The 15,998-nt window shown below is 45.3% G+C and overlaps 1 protein-coding gene across 4 annotated transcripts in view; it reads right to left on the bottom strand.

The window, feature by feature from the left end:
• SMG5 (SMG5 nonsense mediated mRNA decay factor) overlaps window positions 1–15,998 on the bottom strand; it is a 32,764-nt gene that overhangs the window by 12,225 nt on the left and 4,541 nt on the right. For 2 of the 4 annotated variants that reach the window (XM_050912262.1, XM_050912264.1), the window contains exons 2-13: window positions 13,345–13,443; window positions 12,593–12,716; window positions 11,770–11,926; window positions 8,569–8,658; window positions 7,129–7,218; window positions 6,141–6,219; window positions 5,432–5,557; window positions 4,908–4,976; window positions 2,780–2,988; window positions 2,498–2,635; window positions 976–1,395; window positions 694–915 (exon numbers count right to left, since the gene is read on the bottom strand). In XM_050912262.1, coding sequence (XP_050768219.1) covers window positions 694–915; window positions 976–1,395; window positions 2,498–2,635; window positions 2,780–2,988; window positions 4,908–4,976; window positions 5,432–5,557; window positions 6,141–6,219; window positions 7,129–7,218; window positions 8,569–8,658; window positions 11,770–11,926; window positions 12,593–12,716; window positions 13,345–13,443 — 1,823 coding nt within the window. Of the gene's footprint in view, window positions 1–693; window positions 1,396–2,497; window positions 2,636–2,779; window positions 2,989–4,907; window positions 4,977–5,431; window positions 5,558–6,140; window positions 6,220–7,128; window positions 7,219–8,568; window positions 8,659–11,769; window positions 11,927–12,592; window positions 12,717–13,344; window positions 13,444–15,998 lie in introns of all 4 variants that reach the window. The other 2 variants (XM_050912261.1, XM_050912263.1) reach the window with 2 other exon arrangements.

Genomic DNA, 15,998 nt, shown 5'->3' with positions numbered 1-15,998 from the left:
CTGTAGTGCATCAGACCTCTCTTTCAAGCTGTTTTTTTCCCAGAACATTACTCAGTTGTGTAAGTCGCATGGTAATAGAGACATTGCAGCTCCACCTGCTGTGCATGTGCAGTTTGGTTCCGCCCCGAGCACTCAGCGAGGCAGCGTTCAGAGGGTGACAGAAAGAGGCCCTCAACTTCTTTCGCATGCACCTAGGTCACATCTTACAGACAAGCTCCTACGAGAGCTTTGCAGAGTGGATAATCTGCCATCTCATGGAGAACTTCTTGGACCGCATCTGCACTGTCCATCACCAGAAGCGCTAGTGTGTGTCTGATGAGAGAGATTTCACATGGGAAAAAGGAAGATAATCCAAATTTTTAATACCTGCTGGAATTATCCTCTGTATTATCAGAGCTGCTCAGCATTTAGCCGGTTGAGCAGAACAACAGATAACTCCAGCTGGCTGCAGGTGTTTCCTTTGCTCTGTGCACGTATTCCTGGATGTCAGGCAGTAAGAGTAAAGCTACTCCTTCAGGAAACACCCAACCCAAGACCTGCCCAGTACTTCAGCAACCTGCTCCTCCAAACTTGGCTGAAGGAGAACTTGCACCCTGAGAAAGGGTGGATTTTAGCAAACAGACTGCTACAGCTTGCAGTTTTCTACACAGAACTGCAACAACAAATATTTTGAACGAGGTCGCTGATCCTTACCTTGCTCTGCCAAGCTGGGCTTCTCCAGATCTCCATTGACACATGGCTTGCTTTCTATTCCATCCTTCAAGACGGGTGGTTCACTGTTTGGTTTCAGAAGGATGTTGCTGAAAGTGGGAGCCAAGCGAAAGCAGCGTTTGGTCTGAAACAGCTGGGTGGACATGGCCTGGAGATTACTGGCTATGCTTGCGTCATTAGTGCTCAGGGAAGCTGGCCCATTGACTGCTGGATCTGGAGTCTCAATTTTAGAGATGCTTGGGCTCTTGGAGTCCCCCAGCCCACTGCCATCCACACAGTTTTTTAAGGCCTCTTTGGGCCCGCTTTTGCCTTGGCCGCTTCCCTCCTCACCTGGCTCGTCCTCCATGTCCTCCAAGTCGGACCGAGATTCTTGGCTGTTCATGTCAGAGTCCGTCTCCACATCAAAAGCAGCTTCTGCTTCCTCGTCACTCTTCTCTGAGCCACTTTCTGAGCCATCACTGCCCTTTATGGAGCCCTGGCTGGAGTCAGAGTCAAAGCCCTCGCTCAGGTCACTCTCATCCACCTGCTGGGGGTGGCGGCGGCGACGCAAACAGGAGAGGCGGGAGTATTTCTTGCTTTTCTTGCAGTCATTCTTCCGTTGTTCCTCGCTGGGCTGATGATTGGCCAAGTCAGCTTCAGCTTCCTTCTCAATGGAGTTCAATGGCTCCCGTGGCTCCTGGTCATCTGCAGGCATTTGAAATGAGACCACGAGTTAAGAAAGTCCCGATGTGTCACACAAGCTGCTTGCCAGCCCTGAGCCTGGGGAACCAGTAGTGCAAATTTCAGCCATCACTTCTATTAGTGTCTTTAACCAGAGAACAAGTAATGGCAACCCTAGAAGAATGACTCACTTTCTAAAAGGCGCCCAGAAAGACTTGGGAAGCCTGGATTCCTACTGCCCAAGCTGTGCTGCTCCGTTGTCAGGGAGCCTCAGTGCTGAATGCTGCTAGACCAGCATAAAATACACAGTTGAATCTTAAATCTTTTCCCCCGCTTTCTACAGCCTGAGAGCCAGGTGACCCACCAAGCAGGGGAAGGGCATGTGCCAGTCACCTTGATTAAACCAGCCACTCCACCCTGTCACTAGGCTGAGTTGACCTAATCCCTTCCTTAACCATCACGCTCACAGCCTTTCCAGCAGCCCTCTGTCACCCTCACAGCTTCAAAACCCATGCAGAGGAGGAGTCCTTCATTGCTGCTTTTGACCAGGAAAACTCTAGTCTTGCGTTCTGTGAAATCTTACAAATTGACTGTTTGCAGGGGAAAGATTCAGCAGTTTTATTCTCTGCTCAGCGGGATCCCGCAGAAACTAAAGATCTGGTTTTGTCTGAGCAGAGATGAGGTGTGCTGAGCAGGGCCTGCCTGCCTCAGACACTGCTCTGCCCAGGTCTTTCACCTGAGATCAGTCTCCTCAGTGGAGGAGAAGAGAGTCCAGTAAATAACAGCAAATAGAGAGACAGAAAATAAGGAGCACAGATTGGGGTAAACAGATGATGAATGAGCTGCCAAGAGATACAGAAAGGTAACTCCTTACAACAAGGAAAGCAACATTTTCATCCTGTGATGGTTTTGATACTCACAGAGAGCATCTAAGTGGAGACTGTCTCAGCAGATTACCCATCGTTGGGGATTTCAGCCCAGCAGTCAAAGATCAAGATGTCTCTACCACCACTCAAGAACTACACTACAAAACCCATGCCCAGGAGATTTAGGAAAGAAAAGTAAAAGCCAGTCCTATAGGCAGGCAACTGGGGAGACCCAGCTTACAGTGTCTCTGTTCTCTTACCTGTGCCATCACTCTGAAAGGCTGGGACTGGATTTTCCCCTTCTTCTAGCTCTGCCTGCAGGCGAATATTGACGTGATTTATCAGGTGAGAGAAGAGGGCCAGCGTGAAAGCGATGGCTGCACTGTACTGCTTTGAACCTGCAACAAGACAGCATCATGAGGTGGAGGAGACTGACCACGAGTTCAAAACATGAATGCCAATTAAGACAACATCTTCAGCCTAACTGGACCGCTGAATGTTAATCACTAAATTTCTGAATGGCTGAATAAAGCACTGGTTACCTGCCCTCTTGAGGCTGTGAACACTCATAAGGCAGATGATCACCATGCGAAAGATCAGGAGATCAGGAAGGAAGGAGTAGCCACTCTCATACTCTTCTTCATCTTCACTAGTTGAGCTCAGATTAGGAGGAGAGGGCAGGTAGAACAAGCACAGGTTGAAGTCCTCCAGCACAGACTGACAGAGAGATGTCAGCTCAGAATCCAGAGAGCTTAACAAGAGGAAAAAACAAACAAGAATTATTATTCAAGACTCAAGCTCCTGGCAATGTCTGCATGGAAACGGAACCAAAACTGGCAGTTAGGATATCCTTTAGCACTAGACAGGATGAAGCACCAGGGAATATACTGCAGGCAACAACAGCTATGGGAAGCAAGTGAGATTGATCAGATTATTTCCTCTCCAAAACTGCTAAACTAAAGACAAACGATAAGTAGGGCACCTCCCTGCAAAGAGATGGCTTACCAAAAAATATATGACTTTTTCCCTGGGAGCTCAGGCAGTAGCCATTGAGACACACAGGGCACTTCAATGCTAAAGGTAGCAAAAGTTTCAGATCCACTGCTCAGTTAACGGATGACATTGCAGCGCACAAACTGGGGACTCAACTTTTCCTCCTCCCATGTTTTCCTCCTCCCTCCAACTTGCAGCCCTGTAAGAACATTCCAAAATCCTCTGTAGCTATTAGCTACTTCAAAGGAAGCACCCACGGTATTCAGTATAATGGGCTATGGGAGTCTCCTAGTTACAAAATAAACCCCTCTGCAAAACATCTAGCAAATCCTTTTCAGGGGGCAATGTGCTTGGGAAATTGAAGTAATTTCCAATTTTCTTATGCGCTAAATATGTGTTAAGCGGATATTAAATGAGCCTTGAAGTTCCACTCCGGTATAAGTCAATATCTGAAAGCTAATCCCATACTGGGCTGCATTAGCAAGGGCACAGCCAGCAGGTTGAGGAAAATGATTATCCCTCTCTATCTGGCACCCACGAGATGGCATATGGAGTACCACATCCAGTCTTGGGGTCCTCAGTACAAAAAAACCCAATCGAACAAAAAGACACTGACAAACTGGACTTAGGGGGAATAGAGAACATGATGTATGAGAAGAGGCAAAGAGAATCAGCCTGAAAGAGAGAAGGCTCGGGGGGTATAATCTCCTGTTTTCAGATGCCAAATAGGTGGTTATAAAGGACTGAGTAAGACTCTTCTCAATGGTGCACAGCAAAAGGAAGGGAAGTGATGGGTACAAGCTGCAGAAAAGGAAAATGAGACTAGATGCAAGGAAAAAAAAAAAATTCCACAGTGAAGGTGGTCAAACACTGGAAGGGAGACCAGAGAAGTGTCAAATCTCTGTCCTTAGATCCCTTCAAAACTCAGCTGGATGAGGCTCTGAGCAACCTCATCTGACTTCACACTTGAATCTACCTTCACACTGGACCCTACTTTGGGGGAGGACTGAACCTCTAGAAGGTCCCTTCCAACCTAAACTATTCCATGATGAGTTTAACTGTAGCCGGTGTTAAAACAGCTGCTCTATTTCAGGCAGTAAGAGGTTAATTTACAATCACCTGAAAACCTCCCAGCACAGACAGAGAAAATCCAAGCAGGGAGGGGGAAAAAAAAAAAAAAAAAAAAAATCACAGCTGTACAAAGCTTTTTATTTATTCTAACATGAACAGGCTATGCTATTTGTTTCTTTGAACAAGGTATTTGGTTACAGATTTCCAAATGCAATGAACAGCCCTGCACACGTACAGACAATGACTCTTTGCTGTCCTATCAGCCCAAATCCAGTGCTTGCCAGGAAAAAGCATTTGATGACTGAACAAGGCAAGAAATCACCAAAGGCACAGTACAGCAAAGACATGAGCTCAGGAGTTCAACATTCACTCAGCTACTGGCTTGATTTAGCCAGAGTCGCAAAGTATTTAACCCTTTGGTATTTCAGCCTCCCTTGGAAGACAATCTTCTTCACTCTCCTGCAAGGTTAGAAGACTAAAGTCTTAGACCTTTTGGCAGAAAGCCTCAGCACAGGCACTGTTATCCTACAGGGAACAGTCTCTTCCAATTCCGAAAGCCTGCTACTGTGAATTATCAACAGAAGATATAATCCGCCGTAACCTTACCTGCTCTTTGGCTGCAAAAGACTCTGCAGGTACATAAAGCTCACCAGCAACCTCTTAATGTCTTTGCCTCTAAAAAGATTGAGAAGAAAACACTGTAAAGCAGGTACCCCGTCACAGAGATGGACTAGACTAACAGAGGTCTATTAATAGCTAAATCGGGTCACAACTCAAAACTACGTTCTGATGAAACTGGAGGAAAAAAGACAGCTTATACACTTCTAACCTTCACCAGTATGCCTCAACCCTCATGAACAGTCATCAGCTCCAGGGGAGAGTGAGAAAATCTCTCACCTCCAACTCTACACCTAGCCAGCACTTAGCTTTTCTCCTGAAAATATGACCTGAGAGATCAAGAATGGGATCTAGACTGGGGCTCTCAAAATTCTGGGAACAGTCACTGCCTTGAATGGGCCATCTACCAGTTCCCACTTCCCAGAAAGACACTACTCTCAACCCAGAGGCTGACGCTGGTGGCATTGCAAACCCTCAGCCTGCACCCCTCTCCTTTTCTTTTCCCCTCTTACCGTTTCTTGCTTGGAGACAGCTTCCTGGTTTCACATTTCTTCAACTGGTGATACATTTTGGCTGCTTTGTCATACAGCCGCTTCAGGTTCCCATAGGCACCTTCAAAGGACACTTCAGACTGGATACTGAGATACCAAAATAGAACACATCAAAAAATGCTCACATTTTATGGCTTTAATTCACTAGGAAGTTATTCAGGCATCTAAGCATGAAGACAGGTACCTAGTGCTTTTGTTTGAACATGCTGGGCTACTTAACTCCCACTGATGTCTGCAAACCCCACTTCAAGCTGCACCACAGCTCCATCTGCAATGTTGACACATCTTTTCAAACTTGTGCCTTAAGGCCACATTCAGATAACTGAATTCCACCCACCTCACTATGCAGGGTGCCTCATTCAGCACCTCCACTCCCCTTCAAACCTGGCTCTCTAGCACAGGCAGAGGGTCTCAGACGAAACCCTGCCCTCCAAATGCAGCCCTGCACATGTATTTTAGTGACCAGCACGACGGTCTGGTTTGACCAAGGCTCCTTCTTATGACGAGTCCTGCTCAAGGGTGAAATAAACCCATCTCTCTTCCCCCTCCCCTGAAACTCATCCGCTGAAAACAGTCACAAGTCCAAAGTAAAGGAGAAAAGACTCTGGCACCAGCAACCGCAGTGCGCTGATTCTCTGGCCAGGAAGCCAAGATCCTCACAGACACTCACCAGCGTAAGTAGCAATAGGTAGCTTCCACATTGTAGTATTTGCTCCCTGCCAATGTCCCCAGCTGGTTAAAGGGCATGCCTGTCATGAAAGAGAGGGGCGATGGAATTAACTTACAATTCTCCAGTGGCCCTGCTAGAAAGCAGATCCTTTCCCTCCCACTACATTTACACACAGAAGGGAAGCCAGGAGACACAAACAGTAGTAAAGCTGCAGTACAAAGGTCTGGACTACTTGATCCTTTCACCACCCAGGGTTTTTTTCTGTTTTATAGTGCTTTTAGATCCTCCCCACCTTCCTGCCAGTTATCTACATAAAAAAAGCAGAGCAAACAATGCCTCCTCCTCTGTATTAATAATGCCATGGCCTTGACTCTGTATTCCTCTTGACACAGACATCATCTTATCAGCATTTAAGAGTTCCAGCTCACTGTGGTACATAAATTTTTGTCACTTATTGGTATTTGGGATCAGCCTATCAAACAACTCAGTGAGAACTCTGCAAAGACAGCACACAGAAAACATTTTTCTGGAATTGCACACTTTTTAAGATAAGACAGGCCCTCAACTCTTGCCACAATGTGTTCTCATAAGGTAGTCACTTCTGAAGGAGAAAGCAGCACGTGAGATTTTTTTGCAGGGGTAAATAGAGGGAGATGACCAATAATGCTCTGCTTCTGGCAATGGACAGCTAGGTCTTCCCTTAGCCGGACAAGCACAACTTTACCACATTCATGGAAGTCTGAGCTTCTCAGAGGTTATCAGATGAGTAAGCTGAGGTCATTGGCGAAGAGCACCTTTGCTTTAACTCCTCTCTTTGGCTTGCCAGCAAGAGAGATTCTCAAAGGAGGAAGTAATTTTAACCAGAGGATAAAACCACTCCTCTCTCAGCAGCAGGATATAAACCTGACCAGCGTAGCATCACAGAGTATTGTTTTTAGGTTGCGGCAACATAATTTTAACAACTAAAAATTCATAGTAACTCACTCACCAATTTGTGGTGCAACAGAGAGGGCTTGATAGTAAAACCGCTCAGCCAGCAACTCTGTGTCCACACCTGCCAGTTCATTCTGATAGCGAGCTGAAAGAAAACCACACACTGCACATCAGAAACCAGAAGGCAGTGTCTTCTCTTCCCTTCTGCAGAGAAGCACAGTTTCCCTACAGATTAAAAATACCACAAAACTAGAAATACTGGCCAAGGCAACAAATCCATCAAAGAACTGCTCTTGGCAAAACACAGAAACGTTCAGAGTTTGCCAGGCCTGTTTGAAGCACTTTTATTTTAACTGCACTATTTCACACATTACAACCCCTGCCACTTCAAGCAAAGGGGATATCCCTCAACACTTGCGGCAGCATGTAAGCAAAAGGAAGAAATTCTTCTGCTCCATGTGTTAAGTGCTGATTCATTTATCCTTGAAATAACTCAGAGTTGTGCTCCATTTTCCAGTACCTCAAACAGACTAGATTCTACTACAGCAGAGTGTGAAATCTAAAGCAAGTCAGCCGACCTAATAAAATACCTGGCTGTGGCTAGACTGGACTTTATTAATTTGGGGGTGGGTTGTTTTTTTTTTTTTTTTGGACAACAGTAGGCATTTTGGAAACCTTAGGTGAAAGCGTTGTGAAGAGGTGAGCACATTTCTCTCCCACCAGTCAGGTAAGTCATTCGTACTACCCCCATAAGACGTTTATTTGCAATGCCATTTTTAGGCTGATTCATGCGCAACGATAATGCCAAACAGCTTTCAAGAGCTTGAAGGCTGCTGCGTGTCAAGCCCATTTACCCGCGCCACACTTCAAATAGCTGTTTTTCCACACAGTTACATGTTTTCTCACTGACTTCACTCCCACATGTTCACAATCAAGCAAGAAGCTGACACACTTACCACACACTTCAGGAGGTCGTGACTGTGGGATAGACACGTCTGCTATAAAAAGGATGACACGCAGCCAGACACAATGACAAAGAACAGGGGGCTTTGCAGTGGCTTACCACTCTGGATTAATTCACAATATTGCTTAACAAATCTGATTTTCAGTCACACTGGTGCTGATGACAGTGGGTCTGTAAGGCAACCTTAAAGCAAGTCCGAACTGAGAAGTCAGCTCACTTTGAGTTTCCTTCACTGTCTCCAAACAACATAAATAAAAGCAAAGGTTTCCATTCTTACACAGCCATGGATACAGCCGTTTATCAATACCAAACTCCTCATCTACTTGCCCAAAACCAAAGCTTCTGCAATTTGTAGGGGTTCAGTTAGCCACAAGGATTTCAGTGTACACCAGTCATTGACAAATGTGTCAGACAGAAACCAGTGTCTGCCCGTAACTATGGCTGGTGACTAACAACGATGGACTCCGCACTGTACAGGCACCATCTTTTTAATGTATTAAAGGTTGCCCTGAAAGACGATGCTGTTCTTACCTAGATCTCCCAGATAAACCAGACATCTGTGACATGCCATCTGTGCCCACTCCATCTCCTTCTCTGATGCAGACACAGGTTTCTTGCAGCCTACATGAGAAATATGAGATCACATACACCATCAGGTAAAGGCTGCTGGAAAGACACATGAGCAGCCTACACCTCTGCCTGAGACACTCAACATTTCACCGGATGAAAACAAAGACCACACAGTCAGACCACACTGTTCGTTGCCATCTGTGGCATCTTATAGACCAGCGCTGGTTCACTCTTGTTATCAAAATGTGGGAAATAAATGTAGAAAACACACGTAGACGCTGATGCTCACCCACTCCCCCTTCAATTCTCTGCTGAGTAGGGGCAGTGCACGTCACTGCATCACTAACAGTCACTAAAATGACTGTCACTCAGACTTTGCCTACAAGGTAGGCCACAGAGAGCTGGCTCCATTTGCACTCAGATGAGAGGACAAAGGCCAATTCCTGTCTACAAGCCATGTGATCGTGTTAACATAGCATCGAGCACAAGCTAATAAGGCCTGTCGAGAAGCTGATTTTGTTAGCATGGCTAACGAGGCCTTTGGATAGGGGCCGGTGCAAATCCCTGGAAGTCAGAACAAAGTCTGAGCACGCTTGCACCTGGCAGTAGCATACAATGTGGACGTACCCTCCCCGACATTGAAGATGGAAACAAACTCATCGTCTCAAGACTGAGATCTAGATTTAGGACCGCCCAACCAAAAAGGGAGGAAGAGAAGTAAAACGAGGAAAAATCAGGACAGCAAATCTGTGTTGTAGACAGGGCAGCTGCAGTCAGTTAGGAAGAACAGCCTCCGGACAAAACTGCCTTTGCATCCAGAGGAGGCAACAAAGCTGGTGACAGGGCTGGAAGGCACGTCCTGTGAGGAGCGCTGAGGACTTTGGGCTTGTCTAGTTTGGAGAAAAGGAGGCTGAGGGGCAACCTCACTGCTCTCTAGCTTCCTGAGCAGGGGATGTGGAGAGGGAGGTGCTGATCTCTTCTCCCTGGTATCCACCCATAGGACACGGGGGAATGGTTCAAAGCTGCGTCAAGGGAGGTTTAGACTGGACGTTAGGAAGCATTTCTTTACTGAGAGGGTGGCCAAACACTGGAACAGGCTTCCTAGAGAGGTGGTCGATGCCCCAAGCCTGTCAGCGTCTAAGAGGCATTTGGACAATGCCCTTAATAACATGCTTTAACTTTTGGTCAGCCGTGAATTGGTCAGGCAGTTGGAGTAGATGATCGTTGTAGGTCCCTTCCAACTGAAATAGTCTATTCTATTCTATACTGAACCTACAAAAAAAAAAAAAAAGGCAGTTAAGGCAGTGGAAAGTGTCAAAAGCAACAGGGGAAGGCTCCAGCCAGCTGATCTGAACTAACTTAAGCCATCAAACATGACTCAGTTCCTGGGAGGGGCTGCCACTGGCAAGACCGTGCTTCCCATCTCCCCATCAGCACCTTCTCCCCAGCCAGGGGGGCCACGGTTCAGCCAGAGATCAGGAGGCAAAGGCTACCACGTTCACGCTTCCTCTCCAGAGAGCATTTACTGCCACTGGGCAGACCAGTGTCGTGGATTCAGTCTAGGTTCAGTCTTCCTGTTGCCCAGGACTTCCACCTTCTGGAGGAGAAAATTCGCTCAAGCAGGAATCCCAAAGGAAGATTTTTAAGACCAGTCCAGCCCACAGTCTGAGCTGCTTCCCTCTTGGCTTAGTTTAAGAGTGGAAGTGAAATCTGGAGGCTTAAGGGACCAGTGAGGAACGGTTACTTACCTACTTACTAACAGGCATTGTATGAGTTGTATTACACAAATACATGGCCTTCAAATCTGTGTCCACGTACTCTATTGGACCTATCCTCCCTTTCTTTTTTGCTTTGAATCCTCTTGCTGCCATTTATATAAGCATCAAGTTGTGTCCACCCTAATTTGTAGTTCACATGGGATTCCTACACATGCCTCTTTTCTGGATATGCAAGGTTACGTCTCTGTTATCCAGTTACATACTCGTCTGCTGCATCCTTTTAATTAAAGAGCCTAAACACATTAAGAAACCTGAATAAGGGGAGCCTTTCAAATGTAATCACGCACCACAGGGTACAAACTCATCTGGAATGCGCATTTCAAGAATTTATTAATTCTGCAGTACCGAGATACATTTCTCAAAGCAACAGTTGCCAGTGACATCTACCTTTTAAACCGACATTTCAAAGCCGATCATGATACAATCATCTCCCAGAACCAAGAACAGCATACTAGCAACTAAAACATTCTATTGCTAAAGACATACTAAATTCTCTTATGACAGCTTCTGCCGTCCTCCCCGCTGCCAGCTTTAAGAAAGTCAATTAAACCCTTGCTAATACAGTTCACAAAACATACAGAGGCTCCATTTCTCACCTGGACCCACCTGAACAGAAACACGTGCCTTGAGGCCACCGAGCACAACCCAGGAGCAAATGTGAATAAACTATTACAAGGTAATCGAGGATGTGAATGCATATGCACCTTGAGCTGTTTCAAGACTGTAAACACTCTTATTCTTCCTCCCCTAATAGGTAAGATACCTCAAATTGCCCTGCATCTAAGGGCATGCACAGAGGTGGTTACCCGAGACAGCTAACGTACCGTACCGTGTTACAGGAGCTTCCTCATGTTCTCAGTCCAAGATTCAATAGCAGTTTCAAAGCTACACGCAGTACAACTAGGAAGTACGTGAAGGGAGCACAGATAGAAGGGGCACCAAGAGGAGGAACAATATCTTACATCTAGTGAATAGGATGTCCTGACAAAAATCTGTTGATTTCAAGAACCTGTTCCCCCAATGGCCCGTTTCTCTGCTTTAATTAAGCTTTCAAGAACATTCTGTACAGCCAGAAGTGCTCTTCAATTTTCTGTAAAAATCTGCCACTACCAAACACTTACTAAAGAATTTTCTAACAGCATTTTCTCCCTGTTAGAAATCCTTCCTTCTTCCCTAGTATAGTATTAAATAAACCCAACAAAACAGTGCCATGGAAAAGACAGCAGGACAGACAGTCTGTTCTAAACAGATAACTGGGTAATCAGGAAAAAAAAAAAAAGAAGATAATCTCTTGAATGCCAAAACAAAGATGGACTAGTGCAAGGGGAAGCCACCTGTCTGGGATTCAGGCCTTAGCCACGAGCCCAACACCCTGAGCACTAACCTATTAGAGGGTCCGTTACGTGCGTCCAGTCAATACAGCACTGCAGCTCCAGCTGATAGTGAGACTGAATGTAGAGGAGAAGGTGCTGGTAAAATCCTATGCCAGCAACTAAGTGAGTCCGGTAGGCACACTCCAGAGTGCTACGGCTGTGAATGTGCTGGAGGGAAGAAAAATGAGAATATGTTAATGCAGTCCGGGTAACGTTTTAGGCTGGCCACCCAAGTTATACCAAGTATGACGCAAAATAGTGGGTAGCTCAGCTGTAATTGGTTTTGCGCAGTTCCGTACCTCCTCTTGCTCAACAATGTTGTATCTAGTGGTATTTACTAAGGGTCAACATCAAGAAGGAGAAATACTTGCTGCAGCAACAAATAAATAAAATCAAGGTGTCTGGTTAGAGCACCTTAAATACTTTCAGACAACCAGATCACCAGGAGAGAGTTCATGGCATTAGAAAATACAAGTGTGAATACTGTGAGTATTTTCCAGTGACCAGCTCTAGTAAAAACAATCAGCACTGACAAAGCCTCTTAAGACCATCGTTCTACATGGAGATATACGTCTTTTGAAGATGGGAAGACAAAAATTAAGCAAATTATGTTGAAATATCCTCTGCAATGGCAGCTCTCTCAGCAGATCATTAAAGTGTACCTGCCCACAGCTAGACAAAAAGTGTATGTCAGCTCCATGATCAAAATTCAGGGGTGCCTGGCTTCCTGCCCTGTGTTCAGACCACAACTTCTCCACGCAAATGAAGCTTTTAACTTGGTCTCACCCATTGCACAGCCAGAGACTTTCTCGTGCCAGAGTCATAGATACCTGCCTTTTTATTTGTTTTAATGAGCTGGATAACTTCATAGTAAACTTTTCTCCAGAGCAGTTCTTCTGCTTTTCTTCCATAATCCACTGGATGCAAGAACATCAGCTTCACACACAGCTCCCGCAGCCTGAGACAGACAGCAGAGAATTCACATTTAGCTACAGCAGCTTCAAATACAGCCGCCGCTACATAAGCACAGAAAAGGAAAATCTGAATTCATTACGCTGGATGAGCTAGGCCATCTGGCAATGGTACGGCTTGTATCACTCCCACACAAGAGCATCTGGAGAAGCCGTACACCTAATCAGTTACCTTGGCTCTGCTGGCCATCAGTAACTTCCTAAATCGCAGTAATGCCAAGAGTTGTCTTGACAGCTTAAAAAATTAGTAAGAAAAATCACCCCTGCTAGGCACCCTCTGAACCTGACAAAAAGATTTCACACACATATAAGACGTTTCTTCACCACACAGTTTTTTAAAGATAATTACAAGGAGGCATTGGCCAACATGAAGATGACTTATTTGTATTACAACGACACCCAGGAAAGCCTCCAGCCATGGACTGTAGGGTTAGGTGCTGTTCAAATACAGATCTGAAATCTAACCTCTGCTTCAAAAACCCGGAGGGATCCCAGGTCAACACGTGCACTACTAATCGAATACACTGTGAAACTGCAGATTCAAAACGTCCACGTGGTGCTTCACATGGATTTTCCCCAGCCAAATATAAAAAACAAGTGCCCTGCCCAACTTACTTGTTCCTCAAGCTGATGTTCTCCGGCTTGAACACTTCTTGATACGCTGCCTTATTACCAAGGATGAGATCCAATCGATGAACGGCCTCTACCACTGCTCTGCAAGGTAACACAGAAAGAAGAGTTTCAGAATAGCAGGTTATCTGGGATTATTTCATGAGATCTGGGATTTCTGCACAGAACCATACTAGCCTAGTTAATTCCATTATTAGCAAGCCGCATTATACCACCACATCATATTAATTGATTTTCTTTCTGCACGCCATTTTAAAAAGCTTATGGAAAGAAGAAAAAAAGCAGAGTTACATACACCGTAATGATTTTGCTGCAAATCAGCTGTTTAATCACCAGTTACCACTGCCCATCTGGTCAAAAATGTCAAAAATTTCTCCAGTAGCAAAGTCGGAAATGTCTTTGGACATGTTAGCAACTTTTAACCTCAGCAATTAAATCATGCTATACATACACTCAGATAAACGTCTTAAACTCTATGATTAAAAAATGGATTGATTTCTAACAATGACTGTTTTGATAGGGTAAGAGTCAAACCTCCACCAATTCCTGTTTCCTTACCAACTTGTCTATGAAAGAAGGCAACTCACATCATTCTCATTTGCCAAAAATTCCTGATCTTCGTTACAGTGATTCATTGATTAAAGCCCTTAAAGATCTCTCAGTGACAGGTAACAGAGATATTCAAAATCAGCCTAAAATATGAAATTTGTTATGAGATTTTTCCCCTAAAAGCCAGCTAAAAGGCAGACCAAGCAACCTCCAAACCTCTGAGTCATGCAAAAAAATACTTCTGTGAATCACTGCCCGACTCTCCTCATGGAGGAGGAATACCACACTGTGTGTAAAATCTCGAGTGCTCGAAAGTTTGTAGCTGTGAACAAATTAGACTACAATTCAAGAACGTTGCGGTGAAATAAAACCAGGGACTTACAGAAGCATTAGTGCTGATAGAAAGTACCCTCATCAATATCTCATGGACAGTTTGATAAAGCAAAAATCGACCAGCCATGTTAAACCCTTCCTACCAAGAGAGGTCATTCCTAAACCTCTGCCTTTGTTAAGCCTGTATTTGAGGTCGATAAACCGACTCCTGAAATTAACTTTTCCCAGCTGTTGACTCTACATGTTCCTCTTTAAGACATACGTCCTCCAAGCCATCCCCAGCCATTAGCTATCAAACTCCACAGGGACTTGTTCTCCCCCTCAACTTCACACCTATCTACCTGTCATTCCTCGTCTGCTCCAATACCTTCACTGCTCCTCCTGCTGAGCCTGCCGCACACGGGGAGCTGTTTGAATAAGAAGCTGAAGACAACCAAGATGCATTGTAAATACAGAACGAGACAGACCTCATCAGAGCCAATTTCTGCAAAGTAGAACAGCGAGGTGCTGCTACCAGCCTGCTCCCCCTTCCCGCAATCTCCATCGTCTGCAGAATGCAAACTCCCTCATCACGCTCACAGCACAATGCAACGACTGAACCTTCTTTTCGCGCACATGCACAAATGGTTGCCAGATTGAATACAGGGCACTCACATGGCACTTGCACGCAAGAGCATGCAAAACCATATGCTAAGGAGGTAGGCTGAAATCACCACCACTTCCTTGAACACTACAGATATTACTGTAAAGTAACTGACGGTTTCATATACCAGCCCCTTACTAGCAAGGCAAATCTCCTTTCACAAACCCACCACACCAAAAGGAACCTCCCTGAAAAAAAAAACCAGAACATTCAGGAGCTCAAAGAGAAAGTGTCCCATCTCATGCTGTGTCACAGGAAGCCTTTCATCCAAGGATACCTGCAAATCTCATTTGTTTTCAGTAAACCACAGAACCTGACAGAAGAAGGGAAGCGTAGGGAACAGGACTGTCTTACACAATGGCTTGGGAGATCAAAACACCACAGAGTTGAACCAACTTCTTCCTAAATAATCGTGAAGAAAACCAAGAGTAGAGTAAGAATCACACACAAAAGTCTGCTACTAACCTTGACATCCACAGCCACTTCTGCTCACTAGCACCTTTCTCACACGGCCTGAAGGTCCTTTGCAAACTCTAACAACCTAATACCCTCAACAGCAAGTAAGGCAAGCAAGTAAAATGCTTTTTGGTTGACAGGTAAAAGGCAGTAAGTATGAAGCATTCATCCAAGCTCACAGCATAATGGGCGGGGGGACGACACGACACGGACCAACAAGCACCCCCCAACACGTTTAGTTTCCCCAAAATAGATCTCCACAAAGCAGCAGGCAATAAACATATCCTTACTGCAACCTGTGATTAATGTCCTGTCACTGTATCTCTCAAAGACCCTCTGCAGTGAGCGCTGCAGCAGGAAACGAACAGTGTGGCTCATGGGGAACTGATTTGTTTCCTATGCAGAAGGGTGACCAGAAGAAAGGGGAACTGCTGATTCATTTGATTCCCAGAGAGAAGTATAGGAAAACTATGATCCTCTATTCCCAAAATAGGCAGTCTCTACATCTTCAAAATACCTGTAAAAACGCCTTCACTGTGCACCGAATCGGCAGCTGCTGTGCATCTGATACAAGCTCACATGTCACTGACACCTCAAGGTGGGAAATGATTTCACGGTGACTACAAGCAGTTGACACCTGCATCCAAGGACACGGTCA

The sequence above is a fragment of the Gymnogyps californianus genome, chromosome 29, assembly GCF_018139145.2.
Source record: "Gymnogyps californianus isolate 813 chromosome 29, ASM1813914v2, whole genome shotgun sequence".
NCBI lineage: Eukaryota > Metazoa > Chordata > Aves > Accipitriformes > Cathartidae > Gymnogyps > Gymnogyps californianus.
This window is presented reverse-complemented; position numbering and strand designations above follow the sequence as displayed.